At 39.7% G+C, this 24,883-nt stretch overlaps 2 protein-coding genes across 3 annotated transcripts; one reads left to right on the plus strand and one right to left on the minus strand.

The window, feature by feature from the left end:
• The first annotated feature begins 420 nt into the window (after positions 1-420).
• LOC140316606 (uncharacterized) lies at positions 421-4,094 on the plus strand. Its single transcript, XM_072394510.1, has 2 exons — positions 421-685; positions 1,494-4,094. The coding sequence occupies exon 2, from the start codon at positions 1,524-1,526 to the stop codon at positions 3,321-3,323; it is 1,800 nt and encodes a 599-aa protein (XP_072250611.1). The 5' UTR covers positions 421-685; positions 1,494-1,523; the 3' UTR covers positions 3,324-4,094.
• Position 4,095: 1 nt separating this feature from the next.
• On the minus strand, positions 4,096-24,788 carry kcnn4 (potassium intermediate/small conductance calcium-activated channel, subfamily N, member 4). 2 transcript variants are annotated; one of them, XM_072394513.1, is made up of 9 exons: positions 24,142-24,788; positions 19,462-19,557; positions 14,537-14,973; positions 10,667-10,802; positions 8,482-8,592; positions 6,587-6,708; positions 5,423-5,492; positions 4,853-5,019; positions 4,096-4,741 (listed from the first exon to the last, which is right to left on the minus strand). In XM_072394513.1, the coding sequence occupies exons 1-9, from the start codon at positions 24,544-24,546 to the stop codon at positions 4,738-4,740; spliced, it is 1,548 nt and encodes a 515-aa protein (XP_072250614.1). In that variant the 5' UTR covers positions 24,547-24,788; the 3' UTR covers positions 4,096-4,737. The 2 variants fall into 2 exon arrangements, with proteins under 2 accessions (XP_072250614.1, XP_072250615.1); XM_072394514.1 differs by lacking the exons at positions 4,096-4,741; positions 4,853-5,019; positions 5,423-5,492; positions 6,587-6,708; positions 8,482-8,592 and adding an exon at positions 10,004-10,331.
• Positions 24,789-24,883: the final 95 nt, after the last annotated feature.

The raw sequence follows: 24,883 nt of genomic DNA on the forward strand, positions 1-24,883 counted from the left end.
TGTATTTAATTTCTGATGATAACGTATACATTTATAATCAGAAGCACATGTAAAGGTTCTTAAAGTCAAAACACAAATATTGTCTGAAGGCAGTGAAGCTGTTAGAGTGAAGACAATAATATATCTTCTATTTTTTCTTTATTGATATAAAGACTCTTGATAATTTCGTGCCACGCATGTTATTATTTGGTCTCAAATAACTTTGAGTAAGCCTGTCATACATTTTTAAGTTAAACTAAATTATTAAAATTTCAGTAATTTTTCAAGTTCTGCATACATCAAATTTCTATACATTTAGAACTATCCAATCCATGAACTGACGTTACACTGTTCAGCAAAAACTGCCATGAGACCGTATAAGAAAAGTGATGCATTCTGGGAGATGTATGCCTCAGTCTTCCGGTTTAAACCGGATATACATAAGCTCGGTGTAGCATTTGGTCGCCATAAGTGTTTTCGATTTGTAACGTGGTCGATATTCTTGTAAAATCACCTTTTTCAGTTAATTAAATATGTTCCAAACACATCTTCAGAAGCTTAAGAGTCACTGTTCATCTTCTGAAAATATTATTTTGTTTTTTTGTGATTATTAGTATTAAAGGTAGCCCAACGCAGGGTTTGTGGTTTTTTTTAAATTAAGTGACTTCGACCAACCATCGGCTTCCGCTGGTACCAGTGGGCAGGGGTAAGTAGGGGTTACCTGTGTAGGTAGTGTTAGATATTTTCTTTTGGATTGTATAAGATAGCTAAACAACAGATGTATCTTTTTGCTATAACACACGTTAAAACGTTGGCTTTTTCAGAAAAAAAGGGGACTATATACGATGTGTACTATAATTACTATGTTATAGTACTGTTATTGTTCTTATAGGTCATTAGTGTGCATGTAATTAATGCTGATCAGTGGTTTGGCAGCTGTCAAAAAGTTAGTTTTATCCTGCTCAGTCACATACACCAACTTTAACTTTGCATGTATATAGACACACCAAGCTATTGCACAATTTAGAAGAATTCACATAAACATAGTATTTATGAAAATACGTTGCCCTCTCGATAAATTTCAGCGTGATCAAACCTGCACTTAGAGCTGTTGACTCGTGACTGGCTCACCTAAAAAGCAAGTTAATTTCAGGTATGAACTGCGTTGGTGTCAGTGTAATTCATTCATCCCATGCAGATTCCTCTCAGGAGGACCACAAATAGTTCTACAAAATGATGTCGCAATCTGTCCCGGATTGTTCAGTGAATCCTGCTTTTGTCATAATTTACTCAAAGAAATGACCGGTTATTAATGATCATGTCATTTAAACTGATCTTTTGTTTTGTCGTTGGCTAATTAAATTGTAGTTTCAGCAGTTTTTGTAAAATGCTGATCATGAGACAAAAAAAAGCTGATTCCTGCAATGTCTATGCTGAAATGATGATGTATGAAACTGTATTGAATTTATTCTCAACATTTTGAGTGATTTAGTCCACCTTTCTTTCACTTGCAGACTACCAGAGGTTACTCTGTCTAGCTCCTTATGTCTGATGAATCCAGCAGTGATGAGGAGTGGTGCGTACCCTTGAAAAGTCATATGTCTGGTACCCACCCAGAGACCAAATGTTGGGAGTGTGGCAAACCAATCAGCAACTTGAAGAGCTTGATGATGCACTACAAAAGTCACAATATCAAAGCCACATGCCACATCTGCAAGGTTACTTTCCGTCGCCTGATATCACTTTCCACACACTTGGATAATGCACACTCGCCGCCCCTCTGCTCTGTGTGTCATCAGTCCTTCAGTAATGTGTGGGAGCTGAACAAGCATGCAGAGACACACAACACAAGCTCTGTGTCATTTCAAGACGATTCATCTTCATCTTATTGGAAGCAGAAAAATGGCAACTTTTCTAAGGAGGTGCCGGAACAGGAAAGCACAACTTCAGTCCTTTGTGACTCTGTGTCATATTTGAAGCCTGAACAAAGAATTGTGACAGAGCTTGAAGGTTCTGAGGTGTCTGTAACCAGCATGGAGTACGTACTGGGAGAAGATGAGGAGGATTTTGGCAAGGAAAGTGATTGCGAGAGAGACGATACTTCAACTAGCTCAGAAGATACGCTGTCAGAATTAAGTTCCCCTGATACAAGTGACTCTTCTAACAGTTCAGACTCTGAGGAGGCCCCTGCATCCGTCCCCAGTTATAACACTGAAATGTGTGAACAGTGTGGTAGAGGGCCATTTAGATCACTAAAGCTCCATTTGCTGCATTGCACTGGTGTAAGGATAAAATATGAGTGTGTTTTGTGCAAGAAGCTCTTTCTCACTGAAGCGGCTCTACAGGAACACCACATGCCTTTGAATTCCTGCGACGTCTGTTTCCAGGTTTTCGCTAACGAGCTCTCGTACTATTCCCACCAGTGTCCCCGGGGATTCAAATTGCCTCTGGTACTTTTTTGTCCCGAGTCAATGCCAAAACCATGCAACATATGTAAATCCTTTTTTACCTCTGACAAAACTTTGGCGCTTCACATCACCAACGTTCACTCATCGGTGGTCAGCACCAAAGTGTGCATCATAACTAACCCGCTATGGTTGACTGATAAGAACGCTACAACAACAGGAGCCAAGTCAGCCATTTCTCCTCCAGGCGTGGGAAACCAGGCCATTAATGGAAAACTGCGAGTAGGTCAAAACTCGGTTGCATCACAGCCCGCCGTTGGGAAGTCTAGCTCGTCCTCTTGCTTGGTTTCTACTGCTGCCTCTGTCAACTGCCCTTCGAGCTGTCTTTCTGCCCCTTCATCTGCCTCCGCCGCTGCCACTGACCCAACTCTAGACACTGCAGCCTCTGATCCTGGCTCTTCATCACCCTCCATTCTGGCCTTGTTTGAGAATGACAGCCAGGATGTGGCTTTGATAAAACGTATGAACACAGGATGGCGCTCAAAGGTCCCTTGTCACTGCAGGCACTGCGGTGCCATCTTCCGACAACCCTCCTTCATCATCAGCCACCGCTACCACCACAGAGGCCGCCGCTCTCATCAGTGCCATTGCGGCCGAGCTTTTAAGCACCGACTGCACCTGCTGCGCCACTGTGTGCAGCACGCGGAGGCCATGAGCTACATCTGTGTCAGCTGCGGGGAGACTTTCACAGGAGCCAAAGTCTTAGCGCAGCACCTGACGGGCAAATCACTGAAAAAATCCCATTCTGGACGTACAATTAAAGTGAAGAACAAATGCAGAATGCCCTTCAAATGTGACTGTGGACTGCAGTTTTTCAGGCCCTCGGCATACATATGGCACCAACTTAAAAACAAGATGAACACTCAAAGATTTCTATGACATCGAAACACATTTAGTTGTTTTTTTATTAGGAACTCTTCTCAACTATGACCTTCAGCTGAAAACAAAATGCTAAATCAAAGATCTCACACGTCATTTGGTAGTCACTGTTTTCTTTAATTTACCTGTGTTAGCAAATGAGAAAAAGAATCACAAACACATTCATTCTTAATCGTTTGGAATTAGAAGCATGCTCTGTTCTGGAGAGTTGTTTTCACTGTGTGCAAATGATTCAAAGTAAACATCCTCAGAGGAACATTTGAAAACATACCAGAGTACAAATTTACCCAAAGGGAACCTTTTCAGTGTTGGATGAAATTAAAATGCTTTAAAACTCCAGTTTATCATCCAGAGAAGAAGGTAGCTCCAGTTTGGCTGTTGTTTTCTTACAAAGTGCATTCTCATCTCTGAGATTTGGGAGTTTCCGTTCCCTTGATTTGTTTTTTTTCCATTTAATTGTAATGAATCCCATATTTCGGCACTGAAACGGTCTTGATATTCAAATTAAAATGCAAAGTGACGCCTTTTTTAATGGTTCTTATATGATATGACCGATTTTTCTCTGAATGATTTGTTTACTTTCCTCTTGGTCCACTGGGTGGAGGAGTTGAGCTTAATAATGCAGCTTGGACTCTTATTTCATTGTTCCCAGCAGGTGTAAACTGTTAGATGCTTCTCCTGCATCGGGCAGGTACAACCTTAAATGTCGATAACCACTGGAATCCCGTGCGTTTAAAAGTTGGAAATAACGTTTATATCTTTATTTTCTGATGCTTAGTCACTTATTTTCCATCACAGTTCCTGTTGATTGCGAGGGGAAAGCATAATAATGATCATTTGTTAGATGTGATGCAGTATCGGATAAGAGTTTGAAAACAATAATCAGTCCGTTAACCATCAGAATGTCTGCTATTGGGGAGAAAAAGGATTAATGACAGGTTCATCTAGAAATGGTAGAGTGAACGGTGTAAATTATTGCAAAGAAATGAGAATAAAATTAACACATAAAGTACATCTTATTCCACAGGAATCAGGCAGTAATATAGTTCATCAGTAAAATCATACGAGTAGCATTTTAGACAGCCTGTGACACTGGTTTTATCAGATTCTCCTCGGACCTTCTTTCCTTGTTCAGATTAATTCAGTTCTTTCGTGAGTAGATCTGCTGAAAGTACAGCGAACGTCTCAGATTCTTCCCACATAAATGGAAGTCTGTCTTATCCGTGTGATTTTACAGCAACAAGTCTTTGAGTAGTGCTCTCTGCACTGAGCCAGAGGATGAGATCTTTCGAAGGTATGTCAGATCTGGGTCAGCATGTCAAGCGTCTGTCGCAGGAAAATGTATCGCTGGTTCTATAGATGAGAACACTAAGGACACTTTTCAACACCTTTTTTTGAAGTGTTTGTGGCCATGTCACCTGCAGAAACAAACAACAATAAAAAGGTTATTCTCCGAAGCGGAACTGTGCAGTTAAGCTCAGCTGCAGCACTGCGTCCTGCAGTGTTGTCACACTGCGAGTGTTGTTTACCTGATCTCCGGGTTGCGGTGACGCAGAACCTCAGACAGCAGCTCAGACGTTTGCTGGAAGCAGCGACTCAGCTCGTCTAGCTTCTGCTCCATGGACAGGATACGCTGCTCCAGCTCCCGATAGGAGTTATTCCAGTTGGCACTAAGGTCACACATGATCATCTGCATCTGGTGAAATCCACAGTACAACGCAGTCAACTCAGGTGTATTTCTGAAATAAAGCCAATAGCAGCAAGCTTTTTTTTTGTCAGTTCTGTGTCCTGTGCTTACCAATGCGAGGCATTCAGCTTTGTTCTCTCAGTAACAGAAGTAACCTTTACAGCAGGCCTGTCAGACTCCAACTTTCATGTAACATGACTGTAGCGCAGTTTATTTTTGACTAAGGGCCTGACTACACCTGTAGTTTTCCTTATAAATCAGTTACTCAAAGTTGCACCTTAGTCCCTCACATTTCCAGCGATCACTCAACGCTTAAAGATAAGTACTGTAAAAACGGGTAATGAATTATTTCTATTTTTTTGTCTTTACTCTGAAACATTTACAGGATATTCCAGTGTTAGCTGTTGTTTACCTTTGGAAGGTCCACCATCTCACTGACGTAATCTCTCAGTTTTCTTTGTTTAAGGCGTAGATGTCGAAATCTGAGTGAAGAAAAATGTCTGTTAGATTTCTGTTGTGTCAAAGTATTTTAGTATCATATTAAATCTAAATATGACTTGAAGGACTTTCACTTTCCCACTATATATGTATATAAATACATATATATATTATTAAGGTTTAAAGGGTTTAAAAGCTTGAATATGTGCACTGGATTGCCTATCTACAGATGGAGTGTCCTATTTTTGGACAAATACAACAGACCTGGCACAATGCAGAACCTCTGATTTGGGGAAGAATATGCTGACAAGTATTCCACTCCTCAGCATGGAGTGGTCATGCTGAGTTTGTTAAAAAGCTATAAAACGTTGCTAGAGGGTTTTCTGACATATAGAGGTGGAAAAGGGATAAATTTAGGAGCGCAGATGGATGAAAGCAAAGGTACCAGCAAAAGAAGAAAGAGGAAAGAAATCAATTGAAACCGATATTGTCATAAAGCTCCCAGCCTCTGAGAACATAGGAATGATGGGGTGATGGAGTCTCATTACGGTATACTGTTAATACCAAGGTGTGGAAGGTCCTCCTGCTCATACTTTCCACAGAGTGTTTATTTGTAATGGTTCAGCCCATTTTAAAGCAGGAAGCACAACCCCTCCACACAGGCTACCATACACTCACACATGTAAGCCTGTTGACAGGATAATGGAGCACATAATCACACTTCTGCACTTCCTGGCTTCTGTAATCCACTTGTTCTTGGTAGAGGAGTTCGGGGCTCTATAACAGGAGGATGCGTCTTTAAAAAGTGCAAAAATGACGCCTCATCGCAACAAATTTCTGTGTTCTTTTTCTTGATGAGCGTTGGAGAAGGGATGTGTGAAATATCTTCAAAACTTAATCATTTCAGTCAGTCATTCCCCAGGAACAAGAGACTTGGATTCTACAAAATGCAAGGGTGGACCCTGATTCACATTCTTATGCCCTGCCGACAGGAGAGGTGCAAACAAATCTAATTAGTAATCTAAATTAGCCGTCACATTCGGTTACTCTGTGGTTAAGCATATTGACACAAACTAATGACCCATAAAATACACATGCAAGGCATACAAACCAACACCCACTGAAGGCATCAACTTACACTCTGATGGCTTCCAGAAGGCACCTCTGGTGTCTTCGGTGCTCGCCACGGTTGCCCTTTGTCAGGTTTGCACGATGCAGAAGCCAGCATTCTCTAAGAACATTAGCAGCAGCATGGCGGATCTGATAAAAAGAGACGGAAAAATTGAAATTGACTGATCAGACTTGGGGTTTCCGTGAGCAGAGATACAGTCATAAGACCATCGAGATAAGCTAGCTTTAATGACAATTATAACAGCTTCTTTATATCTTTTAGATGTTTCAGTACAGGACATTAAAGCATGCGTCACCCAAGGCAGCTGATTAAATCCAGATAGACTTTCCTGTTCCTCCCTTTTGACCTATGATGCTGAGTTCAGATAATAAAGAACTGTTAGGTCTTTTTTCACAGAAAGCCCAAAACACAAGGCCAGACTGTCTGAGCTCAGGTCTTTCTGCACTCATCTCCTTGACACTATTTTTGTCTGTTTGTTTTCCTGCGCAAATCACTGCAACTGCCCCGTGATGATGTCACTCTGGCCCTGTTGTGGTTGTTATAAATAGAATCTGTCAGTGTTTGCATCCAGATGTCTTCCCTTGTTCCCATCAGTGTAAATCTGGACTGCACCAGATAGCTCGGAAGGATGCCCGCACGCACACAAGGCAACAGAGCCACAAGCAAACTGCAAAGATGCACCTAGAGACAGGATGCAGCCACCAGGAGAAAGGAAATGGTTGCATCCTCCAAAAGTGCAGCTACTGCTGTAAGAGTTTGCTACGCAGTTTGATGAGGAGCTGTGGCACTGCTTACAAAACACGCACTGTAGGATCTGTAACAATTATTGAAGTCTACACTCGCATTTGTTTTGTCAAACCACCTCCGTCTTCCCATCAATTTGGAAAAAACTTCAAACCCTGCCCAAGCTTATAACTGCAGTTACTCCTCTGCAAACCATTTCTCTCGCATACACGCAAACTCTTGCGTAAGCTCAGAGTTTCCTGCCTTGCACTGCACTGATCTGAACTGACACCAGCTTCTTTCCTGACAGAGATAAGATTATTTCCTCTGCTAGACACCTTAAAGAGGCTATAAAGACGCTGGAAGGCCTCATGTCCCTACTTTTTTCCCCACATTATCGTGTTCTCACGTGTGTTTTATCTGAGAAAGCAAATAAACAGAAAAACAAAATCGAAAAACAAAACCTGCATGCTGCATGGAAATTGGCAACTTGTGCTTTTGTTAAAAAAAATGAACGTGTAAACATGAGGCAAATGTTCACGTTTTTAATGTAATTTTCTCTTTTTTTTCCTTGATGTGAACATTTTCTGGGTTAAAAGAAAGGACTACGGAAAATAGTTTCACTCTTTCATTTGATGAGTTCCCTGTAAGTGAGCAAAAATCTTTTTTTTTTTTGGCAAATTCAATTCAACAAAAACTTAACATGACTATCAAGCATTTTCCAAAGAATACAACATGTTTGTTGACATGATTGTGGTCTGACTGTGCAGCAGACATTTCGTACCCTTCTGTCCTCACAGCAGCATTACCATGCAATGTTCCAGTGATTGTGACAATAAATGAAGACATAATGTTCATTTTAATGGAATATCTAACTTGAACAAGTTTCAAATCTGAGTAAGTTGATCTTCGAACTTTGATGGATTTAACATATGGTAATCCAACAGCTGGCAGGGTGGTAGGAAAGGGGCAGTAAAAGAAATCTGAAGCATCGCCGTGCACTTTGAAGCATAGAGAATGTATGACTTGAAGTGAATGTGCGTAAAAAACAAAGCTGGTTTATGTCAAATTAAGAAAATTGTCAAACGAATGCAAAGAATAATCCACAACTTGTTAAACGGGAGTGATTTTCTCATAAAGTCATTTTATACCTTTGCTGAGAAAGACAACATGCTCACCCTTTTAGAAATCTGGATGTCCAGCATGAAGAAGTGCACGTGTTTCTCTCCTTTGTTTAATGCCAGCTTCTCCGTTACGATGGCCACCAGCATGGCAGTGCAGGCTACACCCTGAAACCCAACACAGACACAGCTTTTCAGCATGTGTTCTGCCAGATGCTCAATGATTTTTTTAAAGAGGAATCAGAACATTAAGACAAAACTGACGGTAACTTTTACAGTCTGACTTTAAATCTGATTTGTTTGAATCCACAACGGTGTTCTTTGCTACTTTATTGCCCTCAAAGGATAGAGGGTATTCAGAAAAGTCAATGTTTATCTTCATATCTCAGATGGTTACTTTTAATAAATCACGTTATATTTATACAAAAAGTCCAATGGTTAGACAAGCCTCAATGGCACTATAATAGTACGGGTTTCCTCTGAGAATAGCTTCATGCTATTGCTGGACAGGGAACTGGAGAGTGATAGTGAGTAACCCAGTGGGCTACAGAGCAAACATCATTCACATACTAACACAAAAAGACATGTCATAGGACACAACATGATCAGAGTTAACCGGTCTTTACCTGTTTTCCCTCTTTTGGGCTTGCAACAGAGAGGGAGAAAAAGAGATAGAAAGATGAAGCATAAGCATTAAAAAGGCTTCTGTCAGACTTTTGAAAGATATATTTATCCTTTACGCCAACAGCCACAAAACATCTATCATTACACAGTCTGCAAAACCCAGGAGATATACAGTCTTTCCTGGGATCCATCCACACACTGCTGGTCTACAAACAATGTTGTCAACCCCTGAACACAGCTGCACATTGAGTTACGGGAGGAGTGTAGCCGAAGTGCTGACCAGAGAGCCTCTCTGTCATATTACAGGTGTGAGCATCCCTACAGATGCAAGCTCCCAGAGCTGCCCTGATGGGAGTAGGAATTTTCTACTTTTTTTTTTTCCAAACTGCGGGCACAGGTTGGCACGCCCTCCTGTTGTAGCAGCGCCAAAAGCAATAAACCACCTAAAAATGGATATGGTGGAAAGTTTTCCCTTATAAGGGGGGGACTTATAAAAACAAGGCAGATGGAGACATACAGAGGAAAAGACCAGGAAGACTGTTTTCCACTCTGTCACAGAGGTGCCTAAACCGGACCCGTGCCCATATCCAGAACCACTGCAGTGATTCTTATCTGCTTGTAGTGGAATTTGAGGCGTTAGCAAAGTGTATTGCCTGTTCAAACACAGCCACTCCTCACTGTCAGTGACTAACTGTTTGTCTTATTTTACTGTAACTTTTTCTCATCTCTTTAATGTCCAACTCTATCTCTGACCTTTGTAATAAACCTGTTACATTCTGCATTGCAGTAAAAACAATAATGTCTGTTCTTATTTTGCTTTTATTTGCTCCTCTAGACATGGGCTGTGTAATCAGTAATTCTAACTGACTTTGTTGTTTTCTATGCTGATCTGTTGAATTTAAAAATCATTGAGAGAGGCAAATCCATCACCCTCCATTCAGATCTCTTTGTCTTTTTGTAGTAAGGTACCACTAATGTCTTGCAAAAGTATAATCTGTCGAGTGGGTTACAAAAGGCTGAGAAAAGAAATCAACCAAATCAAACTGGCCCGAAATGAAATGGGAAATTTTTTATAGGAAAAAGGGGGGAAGGGGTGTTGCTGTGGAACAGCATCAGAAAGGAGTGAAACAACATGGAAAAAGAACAGAAAGCAACAAAATGGGATACATCTGAACAAAATATATTGAGAAGGAATTGAATAAAATATTAACCAAAATTAACCAAAGCAGAACAGAAGTTGAATAGATACAGCAGAGGGGAGAGGAAAAAAGGGGCAAAAGAATCTGAAAATAATCAAGAGAAAAGAGCACGAAGGGCAACAAAACATTAGATCTAGAGAGAGAAACACCACAGTATGAAAAAATGAACAGTACACAAACAGAAAACATTGTTTCTGTCCAGTATGAGATATGCTGACAGAGAAATGGGTCAGATGGTTACGTTTTAAATAAATACAGAAGTGAAACAAAGCCCACTGCAGGTCTGGCTTCATCATTTTCGTATAAAACACCAAAACATTCAAAAAGTCCCATGAAAGCATGCAATTGCATGTCGATTCTTTCAAGACATTTATATTTGTTATGTACAATATTCTCAACAAGTAAATCAATTTTTTTACCATGACGCCAGTGAGGAGACACACCGCCTTGCCACAGCTAGTGTTGGGTGCAACATCCCCATAGCCGACAGTGAGGAAGGTGATGGCAATGAGCCACAGGGCCATATCCATGTGCCCCGTCGATGCTTGGGCCTGCCTGCAGGGGGGAGGGAGCAGAACCGCAGACTGTCATACTGAAACATGAAGTATTATGGATCCCACTGCACTTATAATGTTATGACACCAGACACATTCTTAGCCAAACCACAAAAACTCTAACATAATCACCTCAAATCTAAACGGGAATGACCATTTACACCATTTGTCTTTAATGTAACTATAATTCAATCATATTTAATATTCTTTCATCAGATTAATTTTAGTTGTCAATGATTTCCTGATCACTTCCCTTAAGGTTTCCTTAAAATTAAGGAATGAAAATATGTATTACACATTTCTGGGTCATCGATTTAGGTTTGATTATTTTTGTTGAAATTATGAGCAGTTTTTCTTTTTCAACGAGAAAAGATTCATCTATAAAAACAAAATCAGATATTATTAATCAGTTCTTACATTTAATTTAGAGACCTTGCACATCATAGATCTAAAGGGGCAATATCTGTAGTTTGTATGTCTTCAGTTGATTGAACATGAATTGTAAATGGTAAAAAGAAAGAAAAAAGAAGTGCATGTACTCCCAAACATGGCTCATATACTCATGCAGGTAGACCCCTCTATTTGAGGAATATGCTACCTTTAGCCTCTTGTGGTCGTGAAAGCAACTGCGTGTGATGTGTAAAATGCTATCCGTGAAGGTACGGTCGCGTTGTAAAAAGAAGGGAGAAAAAAAGTATTTTAGCCCTTACCATGATGATGTTCTAACCCAAACCAAGTGAAGTTACTGCCTAAACCCAACCAGCAACTCACTAATTTTGTCATGTGTTTAAATGCAACCGTGGCAACCAGCAAAATGCCATCAATGAACGTAAAGGATGCGTTACAACACATGGCATCATATCATGAACGCATGATTGATTGAAAATGCAGCACATCACATGCTATCCAACCTCCCCTCCTGTCTCCTTATGAAGATTTCAGGGCTTATTAAAGAATTAACTTGAGGATGATGTTTTTTCCAATGTGGAAAGGCTCATATGAATTGTATATCCCTCCTGTTGTCACACGGGCATTACTTAACTGCAAGCTGGTATGGGTCATATTTAAGGTTAGCAACAGATGACAAACATACCCGCTTTGATTGTGTGATTTGTTTAACTCAAAAGCTGTTACTCCAGGAAAGGTAAGACCAGCAAAATATTTTTTTTTTTAATCAGTGCAAACAGCCAAAATTCACAAAACAATTTGCTCATTATTGGCAAAATAGCTCAGAATTTGAGCAAAACTGTTAAAAACATATCTCTACTGCAGTTATCTACCAGGGTGATAATTCCAGAGAAGGATTAGATTTTTCTAATGTCATGTTTCTTGTTGAATATTACAGACATCCAAGACCCTCTTTATTGATACAATTACATTCTGGAAATTTACCATCAGAGTGTGGTGCTAACCTGTTAGATATTTGTCTACAAATCTGCCTATAGATGTGACAAATCCTTTATTCTTTATCTTTCTGTCTGGGGCGCATAGAGTCATGAGTGTTTGGTAAAGGTGTTGCCAAGCTCATCACACTGTGTTATCAGTGCTGGAAGTCAAAAAGTGGCTATGGTATAAACTTGTAAAACATTGTAACGAACAAGTCTAATGTACATTTGGCAGAAACCCCACACGTAAGTCATGAAAGAGTATGAGCGCGTCTCATATGTGCTAATCAAGCGATATGGAGAAAGACTGGTGTTTATTGTTGGAAGGTTTGGTGGTCTTATCAGCCATCATCCACACACTCTTATTATTTTTGACAAACCAAAACACACAAGCTGAAGACAAGTAAAACCTCCCATTAAGATTTAGATTAAATAAATGACCTCACATTGTTCAAACAACCAAACAGACTGCAGATGATCACACTGAAGGGAATATTGTTAGAACGACAAAATTATTAGAAATGCATCTTGAGGAGGAATGTTAAACTACTGCGAATTTGTGGAAGGTAGCTGTTAGTGAAAGTTTGTGGACGGTAATAGGCAGAGGTGTTGTTTGTGTTTGTGTCTTAGTTGTATGAATTTCGATTTTTTTTAAACATGCTTGTCTATTGCAGTGAAAAAGAAAAAAATCTCTCACAGAAAGAAAAATAATACACAGACTTCGTGGACTTCATTAGAAGAACCTGCTTTGATTTTTGTGACTTGGGGACAGTCACATATATTCATACAGTTCAATATAAGGGACTCTGGTTGTGATTCAATTTCATAAAGGTGACTGAAAGTGTGAATGGATGAAAATTAGTCTCTAATGATCACAGGGGGAAACAAGTTACCAGCATTCTTCCTGTGTTACTTTTTCCACTTACTGTGTTCAATTAATGTGTTGATCCTGCTCAACACAGCTCTCTCATAAAACCCAAAACAACCAAGCAAAAATGCCACTCAAAGAGAAAAAGAAACATTGCTATCCTGAGCTTTCACTCACAATCAAAGAAACTGATAATTCACTATTTTGGAAAAATGTGGTTATTTACTTGGAAAAGGTTAGATGAGAACATCGATACCTCTTTCGTCACTATATCCAACCAGCTACTTTCCACTCCAGGAACTAAGGCACCTATTTTGAACATTTTGCCCTGTGGAGGTAGAGTCTCTTCGAGGAACGACCTCTTTTTTGTTGTGAAAAAAGATCCCACTGTGAAGGGGAAGTAGCACAGAGTGGTTCTGAAAAACTGCTAAGCAGGATTTGAAGCTGGTAAACTCTCGGACAAAACAACAAGCAGCATCAATTACCCCAATTAATTACAAAATTACCCCAACAATTTCAACATCAGATTCAACCCGATAGATTAACACTTTTAGCAGCAGTGCAGCATCTCAGCTTCCTCCATTTTTTCTGTTGTTGGAATCATGGTCAAAGCTGTTGCAGTTATTTTGACTTTGTTAGTCTAGCTGATCTTACACCGCCATGATGAGAATGGCTGAAATAGTGGATAAGAGATGGAATTTCAGTGAGCAGATGGACAGCTTAGCTTTGCAAAATGACTGGACACAAGGAAGGAGCTTGGTGCAGTAAAAAGGAAAACAAGGGAGTAAGTTTGAACACGGGAAAACTTGGATGTATGTAAAATCTGCAAATGCCTCAGACCAAAGGCTCTTGGTAACAAGTGAGCAAAGCCATCATAAGAAGAAAATTACAACCCCAAATAATCTGAGGAGTGGTATTTGGAAGTATTTTGGATTTTACACTGTAAATTGTAAAGTAACAACAACTTTGTACAAATAAGCTGTCTTGCTTTACAAGGAAAACACATTTTCAGACTCACCCACACGTGACAGTCTCAGTTCACCGCATTTCACAACTTTCAAATACTTTAAAATAATTTAATTTGTTCATACTTGATTTTTTTTTCCCCCTACATCAAGTGAGTCACTTGTTCGTGCCTTTACCCCCGTTTATACTAGTGTTTTTAAGCAAGCCTCTGGTTTTCATGCTTAACTAACAGATTACTGTTTCGAAGGTGGGCTCATATTTATCATATAGACAAACTGTTCCAAATTTTATGGTACTCACCTTATTCACTGAAACATATTAATGAACAACTGGGAAGAATTTCAAGAACTTTTGAGTTTAATTTTACATTATGTAATATTTACAGTGCTTAGGGTCCACTTTGAATGTGGAATGTGAACTATATCAGATAATTGTTTCACTTTTGACTTTTACCTTATGACACAAAAATGATCTAGTTATCTGTATTGATTACAGACATATTCTTGTCTTCCCTACCTTTCACACAGAGTAAGCATCCAGGATGCGGTTAGCCAGAAGAGGAGGATGAAGACCAGCAGCGTACGTGCCGGGTGTTTGTTCATCAGCACCTTGAGGACAAAGCGAAAAGTGAAGTTGATATTGTTGAGCGAGCCTATGCTCCTGTAGGAGGCACTCAGTAGCACTTTGCTGTGCAGCAGGATGGCTCTGTGCACCAAGTACAGACGGAGGAACATCAGCATTGAAAGCAGCAGCTCCATGTCCAACAGGGCCTTGCCATGGTGACTGGAAACACAGAGTGGGGCTGCGAAGGAGGAGTTGACATGGTGGCCAGTATCCCAGTATGATCCTACAGGATGGATGACACAGACCAACAGCTCCAGGGTGATCACAAGGACCCTTTGGCTGGTCATAGCAATGCGCCAGTCCACCTGGTTGTGATCAATGATGAACAGCTAAAAGATGGAAGAGGACAGCAAATTATGAAAATTCTCCTTGAGATGGAAACTTTGAATCTTTTTATTGCATTTTCTTTAAGTATGGATCCAACTTATTTCATATTCTGCCTCTATAACTTTTTTTTCCCATTGCTAATATACATCCATTTTTTGCATTTCAGACCTGCAGAACATTTCAAGAACTGTTGGAATAGGGGTCATTTAGATGAAAATTTGGGGAGCAATTTGACAAAAAAATTGCTCTTTCATCATCATCATCAATAGTACATAATATCATCAAAAGATTCTGACAATTTGGAGACATCGCTGTACACAACAGACATGGATGCCCGTGATTTTTGGGCCCTCAGATAACACTTATTTGAAAACAGACATGATTCTATCATGAAAGTCGCTGTATGGGCTCAGGAATGCTTCCAGAAATCATTGTCTGTGAGCACAGTTCATCCTGCCATCCACAAATGCAGGTTGAAGCTCTACAATGTAAAGTAGAAGACAGGTGTGGATATGATCAAGAAGTCGAGACAAAGGGGAAAACTGTTCTGTGAGACAAATCAAAATTTGAAATTATTTTTGGAAATCATGAACACTAAATCTTCCAGACAAAAGAAAAGGGAGACCTTCCCATTTTTTTATCAGTGCTCAGTTCAAAGGTCACATCTCTGATGGTCTGGGATTTCACTCGCCTGGAAATCTGATAAGGCACCAACGATGCTAACAGATATATACAGGTATTAGAGCAACACATATTTCAGCAAAACAGTGCTAATCCGCGTGATACATCAGCAGAGATTCTTCAACAAATTCAAGAGTCTGGGTGCTAAACTGACCAGCCTGTAATCCAGACATTTGACCCATTGAAAAATTTGGAGCATCATGAAACACAAAATACAACCAAGAAAACCCAGAACTCATGAACCGCAAGAATCCAATATTAGACAAGAATGGGACAACAATCCTTTCCCAAAAGTCCAGCAACTGGTCTCTTCAGTTCACAGATGTTTGCAGCAGACTGTTGTAAAAAGATGCTACGCAGTGGTAAACAAATCCCAACTTTTCTTTAAGATGTGTTACTACAATAAAATTTAAGATGAGCTGATTTTATTCATGAAAAAATAAAATCTCTCTCTTTCAACATTTTCAATGTTTTATTGTGAACCAAACATTGGTTAATGAGATTTGAAAATCATCGCATTCTGTTTTTTACTCATATTTTACACAGCATCCTAACCTATTTGGAACTCAGTTGTGGTACAAAAGCAGTGACTGGGAACTGAGGAGCAAATATGGGCAGAGGAAGTTCATTTAACAAATGAATGGAAAAATTAAAAACAACGTTATTTAAAGAAATATAGGAATGGAGGTGGAGATTTCCCCTCTACAGTGCATAATATCATTAAGCTATTCAAGGAATCTAGAGGAATTTCAGAGCCCATAGGGCAAAGGGAGCAAACCTGGACTGAACACCCGTGATCTGCAATCCCAGATGGCAGAGCATTGAGAATGGCATTCATCAATGGGTGATATAACCACATGAACAAGGGATTTCTGTGAGAAACCTTTGTCAAGCACTTTGTTATGGAATTACATTGACAAATGGCACCTTAAAACTTTACTGTGCAAAACAGAGGCCTTGCGTTAGCCGTGTCTTGATGTAGCATTAACTTCACTTGACATGGAGGCATCTTAGATGGACACAGTGGAATTGTGTATTGTGGTAAGAAGAATTTGTGTGCTCCACGCCAAAGACAAAAAGATTGCTAACAGCAACAAGTCCAAAAGCCAGGCTCTGCGATAGTATGGAGTTGTATCAGTGGCCTCAGAAAAGCTCCTTCATATTTCTGTGTTGGAAGCAACAATGTAGAAATGTTTATTGAGGTTTAGAGCAACATATGCTGCCTTCAAGATGACATCTTTTCCAGGGACGTCTATGCATTTTTCAATAAGAGAATGGAAAAACCACATTCTGCACGAAGGCATGGCTGCGGAAGAAGAGGGTACGGGTACTAGACTGACCTGCCCATCGTGTTGATCAGTCTCCAAAAGAGAAAGTATGGAGAATTCTGAAACAAAAGAAATGCAGCAATGACCCTGTATTGTTGCACACCTTAAGAAGAGTTTTCAGGAAGAAAGGGGAAAAAAAAAGATAACACCTGAAATGCCTCATGTCTTGGCACCCTCGATGCCAGAACTTCTGGTGTGTGAGGGAAGTGTTGTGAGGAAGAAATGATAACGTTACAAAGTGGTAAAAGCTTTACCGTTCATACTTATTTTGGAATGTGTAGCAAGCCTGCAATCCAAAAATAGATGTATATCACTAAGTACAATAAAGATGACAAGACAAAACATGAAATCCTGGATCTTGTGACATTCTGTCAGAAATTAAATGACAATAAAAGCAAATGTGGAAATCACATCTGAAAATCAAATCAATCACTGTTTTTTTCTTTTTTGTATTTTTCCTGCTATCCCAAACTTGTTCTGATTTGGGGTTTTATCTATCTTATGGTTGCCCTTCATCCGGCCATTCAGTTAATCCTTGGTCTGAAACCAAGGACTGGCATAGAAGAACCCATTTCCCTCTAACAGGTAATGGATTGCTTTTGCAAAGATTCACTTCAGAATTTGAAACACCGTTAAGGTTTACTATGACCACACCACGCTGCAACAGTATTATTATTTCCTGTTTGCATTTTATTCGTTATTTTGTATTGATTGTTTTTTTTCAGCATTTACTTTTTACATTGATGTCCTCTGTGCTACCCTGTCTTTGTCCTCCTCTATTTACATTAGCAGTTTTTGTTTTTTACTTCCTGTCTTATGTTGGCAATCCCTTTATTATCTATCTTTTATAGCTTTGCGTTTCTTCTCTTATCACTTGCCTCGCCCTCGCTGATTTCACCTCGTCTTCGTTCCCGATCAGTCTTCAATGAATATATTTGTTCCTTCTCGGTCTGTCTGATCTCAGTCTGCTCCTTGTATTGTCTCACTACATCTGTTTTTGCATCACTCTTTTGTGCCTCCACCGCGGCAGGAGCCAAAGTCGAGATATGTGACTGTTTCTGTTTCTTTTTCTGACTGTTGTAGGGATAACATTGCAAACTGTATTTCATGGAACTCAGTGCTGAGCTGAAGCATGGGCAAAAGTAGAGCCCACTAAATAAGTGTGCGGATCAGGATCACTTTTGATAAAATTACAAAATAATGTTCAAGAATGGACTCAGTGGAGAATGAGCTCCCTAAGTAAGACTGCTTGAGTTTGAGCTTTACTGAAGTTTGCCATTTGTTCACTGTCTGTTTGCCTTCTCTGTAGTTACCATGGTCAGTTTTCATTTTTAGTTTCTAGAATTTACTGGTAAATCAGATACATTCCTTGTAATTTCCCTTTCTGAAACTTGAAACTTTCATAAAAGAAAAGATAGAACCTCTGTTTTTTTCAGTAATTTAATTTCATAAACAAAACAAAAGACAAAAAAGATTAAATGCAAATGCTGACACTGCATCGTGCCTGAAACACAGCACTGCGAAATGAAAATTATTTTAAAGCCTCTAGAGATATGTAGCACACATCACTGGGAGATAAAGAATAAATGTCTATATTGTTGTATGAGGAAGTAAGAATATTCCCTTTTATAAACATAGAGCTTATTGTGGCTCAGTTTGTTGAAGAACAAATTAAGAAATTTAGTAGTAATCTTGTCAAAATCTTCCTCTCCTCCCTTTTTCATTAATGATTTATCCTTATGTTACTGCTTGAGATCTCTTCACGTTCTTGAACGATTTAGTCTGCTACACCCAGCATTGCTCTGCGCTGAGTCTTTTGGTGTCTCCACCCCAAACCTTCCCTTCCTTATCTCCTCTATACACTTGGAGCAGACCTCTCTTATATCAGATGCGTGACTTAAACGTGACTGGGAATAGTAACCCAGCAGCCTGCAGACAAAGACGGTTAAAGAAACTGAGCCCGGAAAAGTAGCTTAGTCTTTATACAATTACGTACACATAAAGGGCTTTCAAAATTTGTTGTCTCCACTGCACTCAATGCAACATGCATGCTGTGAGTGTTTGAGGGAAAATAAAAGACTGTTTCCTCTGTTTACTTTCAGCCAAATCCCTTAATGTATATTGATATCACACACCACAGCAGTGAGCCATGTAGACTGGAAGGACATCACAACTTCAATATTGTGCTTGCCAGTGTGGGCTGAGGTTTTTGTCCAAGATTGTTTTGTGTGTGTGTGTGTGTGTGTGTGTTTTTGTTTTTCCTCTTTTTTAAATATTGTTTTCATTACGCATACAGCAAACACAACACAGACAATATATGTTGAGGCTATCATCAGTGGACAAAGAGTTCCTCCTAAAACAATTGCCATTGAGAATCACAAACAAGATGTGAGTCTAACCAAGCTAATTTAGAACAAATGTTGCTGGTGTAAAGAGCGATGGGCAAAATACATCCAAATGAGAGGAAAAAGGCTAACTCACCCTGATGTCTTTATAATGGAAAGCTATAATGAGGATCAGGAGACACCCAGTGGACAGGCTTATGGAACAGTTGATAATCAAAGAGATCTGTGAGCCCTGGGAAGAAAACAGAAACAAAGGAGATAAAGCTTTAAAGGACACTTATTAGTAACAGCTGAAAATGGCTTTCATTCAGTTCATTTTCTTCACTCACAAAGATTATGGAAGCTACTTGACTAAATGTTTTCTTTGACCTGCTGTTGCTCCGAAATGGGTGAAAAAACTGGCAGGTTATGCAAATTAAGTAAAATGCCTAATGTCAAGCTTCAAGAGGTTTTGATGGCTGTTAAGAATGATATTTCAATAAAGGTTCTACACAACATAGTGATCACGCAAAGAAGTGTGTTCAGTCAGAGTCTTCTTCAGCTCCCCTGAACCAAAAAAAAACACACAGAAGGTTGTTCCTCCCAACAACAACAACTATGCAGGCACTTTTTTTTATTATGAACAGTGAAGATTATCAGTAAGAAATCATTTTCCAATTTGGGACTAAAAAAAGTGTCATTCACTTCAATTCAAGACAGAGAGCACATACCAATGCGGCATTCTTAGCACGCACCTAAGTTGTATCAAAGCTTTAATGTCCCTGCAGCAGTATCTTGCAGCTAATGTTTAAGAAAATCATTTACTTAAATGTCACCCTATTAGTTCACCTAAACGCACCATTACCATTACTGAAAAAAGTATACTGTAAAGAGGAAAATGATTAACTTCGTCTATCTCAGAGTCTGGAGTGAAAGTTTTCCCAGGAGCTGTCTGAACAGACAAAAAAAAAAAGAGTTGTTAGACTACAAGAAGGATACGATCCCGCAACAGTTACCACCAAAGAACAACAGTGCTACTAACTTCGCAGTCAATAAGTGACAAGAACCTTCTCAGAGGAATCATTCAAAAGCGACGTGTTTATTCTGAAAGCGGTGGTATGAATTTTGGTCAAATCGACTTTGTTGAAGTTGTGATGAATTGTGTTCTAACACAGATATGACCACAGATATGATAATAACCATTTCTATTTCAGAATAGTAAGGATTTTGTGCTATTAATTTTTTGTCACTGTAGATTAAATAGTTGAGGGTTTCTTTTCAGAAAAGAGGAGCATAGTTTCACCCTGCATTTTATGACACTTTATAGATTAAACCTTCTTCTTTGTGGTAAAGGTTTTGTCAGCGATTCCCTTTCCATTAAAGTATTATCCTTATGAGTTTGTTATAACTACAGGCTACCCTGTGATTCTTGCCTTTCCACAAGGAGCTTCACCAGAAATTTACAGCAATTGAGTCTAACGAAAAGGAATTAATGATTCTATAATGAACTCCAAAAAAAGTACATAAAAAGCCACTCGACTGCTGAAATGAGTGTGCTTGTAATTAAGTACTTTCCATTCCAGGGAACTGACAGCTAGAGGCACAGATGCACACACTGAGATTGGTTCACATACTGACTGAAGAACTAATCGGGGCTCTGCCACTCCACCTTATATCATCAGGTTAAGGAGTACCTTTTACCATGATTCATGCATCCAAGAGTAAGTGACGCAACGTCAATGGAAGATTTTAACAGGATCTGATTTACGCCGAAAAAGACTTTCAAACTTGAGGAAACTTGAGTGTGTAGGTGGTATGGTGTGACGTCCATTGGCAAGGTACATTGTTTTCCACAATTTCTGCTGTACTATCCACATCATGTCTGTGCTTCATCCAGGACTAATTAGAAGACCCCACAATAGCTCAACATTTCACCACGCACCATAACAGACTACAACAACAAGTTTCTTGCTGAGTTTCAAAACATTTTTTCTGGAAATTTTCCTTTTGGAAACAGTCATTTCAAGACTGGCAAACCTAATTTGGATTAACCGTAACATGGATTGTTTCTCTAACACCAGGACAGTCCACCCAGTGTACAGCAGATATACTGGATCTAATGCTAAAGAATGTGATCCAGTTTGTATGTTGTATAAAAGAATAGAATGAATGCTTTTAAAAACAACAATCCGCAAACCCGACTTTAGTTTTCTAATTTAGCTTGTGAGACAGAGTGGTTTCATTTGTTTTCTTGTAGATTGTCTGTAGTTAACATACAAGTAGGCATCACAGAGAGTAAAATATTAACGAGTTTCAAATTGAAAACTCTAAAAGATGCATTCAAAACTTTAAAAACTTCAAAAAATTATTATAGGTACAACATACATACACTGGTGCTACAGACACTCAGTGCAGACACCTACAATAATCACACTGTAATTTTCTTTTTAGAAAGTATTCAAAATCAATACATTTTTTGTTTGCTGAACAATTCTTTGAGGACAGCAGTGCCCTGAGTCCTGACAAAAAAACTTTAGGATTCGTAAGCAAGGATTTACCAAAGCAACTGATGAGCAAAAAAAGGTAAAACTGGAGCATGATCACCACACAAGAAAAATGATACGTTATGTATCAGGACTGTTCTCATGCTGCTTTAAAATTATTACACAAGTAACAGGTAAACTCAAAATTAGATGAAGCAAGATTAAAAGTTTAAAGAGGAGAAGCAAGTGATGCGCAGGGTCAAAACAGTGCACACGATCAGTGTGTGAAATAAACGATATTGAGCTGCCTGTAAGCACAAATCATTATAACACACAATGTATGATCTCAGAAAAGTGAAACCAGCTAAACAGTTGGATGACAAAGTCACACTGACTTGCAACTTCATAGTGATTCTATAGGTTGTAGTGTCTTTGGAGAGGCACCAAGCAATTCAACAATGTGTTATATGTGACAGAAACCAAGCAAAAATACATGTCAGCTCTTCCAGTTCCGTGGAATCATACACGGTTGAGTCAACAATACTCAAAATTATACACAATAACTATAAGTTTGGACATGATGTTGGTCTATTAAGTCTCAGTGTGTGGATGTTGTGTTTGATTGTAAAGTCATTCCAGGAAAGTTGGAGAAAAAGATGACAGGAGGTCGCATCCAGTGCACACACAGAAGCGCACAACCCTGGCACAAGCACAGCCAAAGTCAGAACGTAGAGACTTTCTAGACTGGCCATGCAAACACCATAATTATACACTAAATGATGTGGAAAGATAGCCTGGAGTACTGTTAACAATCTCGCTACAGGGGAAGAGGTGAAATGTGGAAAACGTTCCATAAATAGCCCTGTTTTCATGCATAGCCATGTAAAGGTATGCTAGAATATAACTTTACAGGATGTTGATAACACTGATGGAGCGGCACCAAAATATGCTGTGGCATACTTAAAAAGTGCTTCAGGAATAAAAAGTTAGTAATACTGTTGTTCACTGTCCACCACTGCGATGACACTGTACTCTGAGGCAGTTTAGTGGCAGCTTCCATCAGATGAAGCGTAAGGATGAATGCTCACAGCAGTTATATAATCTATGGTTGAATCAGCAGTGCAGCCTCTCCAAAATAATATGCTTTAACTGCACCACAGAACCCTTTTCCAGTGTATCAGCATTTCCACGGTACCAAAGCCAATGCCTGTTGTTAAAAATGATCGTACAACACCTGTTCTCTGTTCATGTGTGTACTGGAAACAAAAAGTCATACTTGCGCCAGCACTGCTAATCTAACAATGTCTCCAGGTCCAAATCTGTAAACGCATCAGGTACATTTCAAAAGTCCCTGCAACATTTCCATGAGTTTGTCAAAGAAGAGTAGCTGATGTGTGCTGGAAATGTGGAGCCCTTTGACACTGTAATCAATCACAGCATGAAGGGTGGTCTGATGTTTTGAGGCACGCATGAGAACTTTTTTCCACATGTGGAGCTGGCGTGTGCTGTAGGAAGTCAGAGGGAGTTAATAATTTGTTGATTGTGTGGCCTGGCATTGTTATCCACTGAGATCTGCATGTTAATGTCATGAGCCGGCGCAACCAAACAGTGTATCTGGAAATGGACTTACTAATCAGAAGGTCAGAGGGGTTCAAAGCCCAGGTGCAGATTCTGCGGCTGAGCTGCGCAGTGGTTTGAGCTGTCTGCTAATCAAGAAAGTTGTTATGACAACCAAAATAGACAATTGTGTAAGGATTTTTTTTTTCGTGCCAAATACGGTCAATTTAGTTGGTGAAATATGCCACAAATTACAACATAAGTTTAAATTAAATGCAAGTCTGAATGATTATTTTGGATGTGTATTTGCCACAGGAGGAGCTGCGGAGGAAATGATGCTCAACAGCAGCAGCATTAATGTTATCAGCTTTAGTTCCACTGCATGATGCTGAAGCAGGCTCTTGTTTCGTTGATTATCCTACCAACTGATAATGAGTTAAAAGAAACACACTAAACTCACTTGACCAGCTGGCAAAACCAGGAGCATTACTCTACATTAAGTAGAATGTTGTTGCTGGTGTTGCTTCCAAATATAGATGACGCTTCTGTAATCTAAAGCCTCCGCAGTTTTTATCAGAGAAATTTATGACATCACCTCAAAGCCTGATTTGGTTGTTTGACATACACTATATTTGCAAAATGCCATATAATGAGAACAAACAGTGAGGAACAGTGATGGAAACATGTATGCATCTCTATGATCCTGTGGCACATTATATTTCCAATTCTTACTTCTCCTATACTAAAGTCTGACAGGGTCAACTTTTCACTTGTTGTTGTTAGTTTGTTAGACCTACCGATTCATTAACATAGGGGCATATTTCAGCGTGGATTATCATGAGCAGAATCCCAAGAAGAGCGGTGCCCAAAGCCAACGCGCAGATACGCTTTCTGTCCTCTATCAAAAGCTTTCTGTCTCGAAGTCTGTAGAGGTCGTCTCCCTCCATATGAGTCGTCCGCTTCCCGGGAAGTGACAGTGGCACTGATACTTCTGCCGAGTCCCCGCAGTTTCGCCTGATCAAGCCATCGCAGTTTACGCAGTCCGCTTTGGAGTCACCTCGCAGGCTGCGGTTTGTCATCTCCATCTCCAGGGCGCACACGAGACGTTCGCCGTCGCCTCTCTCCCTGTCGTGGATCTCCGCTGCTCCGTCCTCTGTCTGTCCGTTGTGCCCTGTGATGTCCTCCCAAACTGGGGAAGGCATAGTGCGATGGGAGAATTGCGCATAGGTTCCTCTCCCGTTTGTTGCTCATCGAAGTAACGGAGTTACCAAAACACTTTGCCTATACGCTCTGACTCTCCAACCAACCTGCGCGGCGTGGTTCCGCGCACTGATGTTGTTTGCACACAGCTTTGGGCTGTGTACTCTTATTTGCTTAGTATCCTCAGAGTGTGTGTCAGTGTGCCACGAATAGCATGAGTTGTTGTGTGCGTGATGCGCTCTCAAGAAATTGCAGTGAAGCCCGACAGACTGCAGGTTCATTTAAAAATGTTCCTTTATATTTTTCAGAATTTGCTTTGAGTCAGGCGGATCGGAAAAA

This window comes from Leuresthes tenuis, unplaced genomic scaffold, assembly GCF_036924035.1.
Source record: "Leuresthes tenuis unplaced genomic scaffold, fLeuTen1.0.hap1 SCAF_10, whole genome shotgun sequence".
NCBI classification, from domain to species: Eukaryota; Metazoa; Chordata; class Actinopteri; order Atheriniformes; family Atherinopsidae; genus Leuresthes; species Leuresthes tenuis.

What these genes read in the sequence shown, in the direction of transcription:
- LOC140316606 (XM_072394510.1), top strand. Translation starts at nt 1,524, where the DNA reads ATGTCTGATGAATCCAGCAGTGATGAGGAGTGGTGCGTACCCTTGAAA.
- kcnn4 (XM_072394513.1), bottom strand. Translation starts at nt 24,546, where the DNA reads ATGCCTTCCCCAGTTTGGGAGGACATCACAGGGCACAACGGACAGACA. An exon ending in CTTCTGGAAGCCATCAGAGT is followed by an intron (nt 5,493 to 6,586) that starts GTAAGTTGATGC and finishes TTCTTCACTCAG; the next exon opens with ATTTCGACATCTACGCCTTA. An exon ending in AGATGGTGGACCTTCCAAAG is followed by an intron (nt 5,020 to 5,422) that starts GTAAACAACAGC and finishes GGATTTCACCAG; the next exon opens with ATGCAGATGATCATGTGTGA.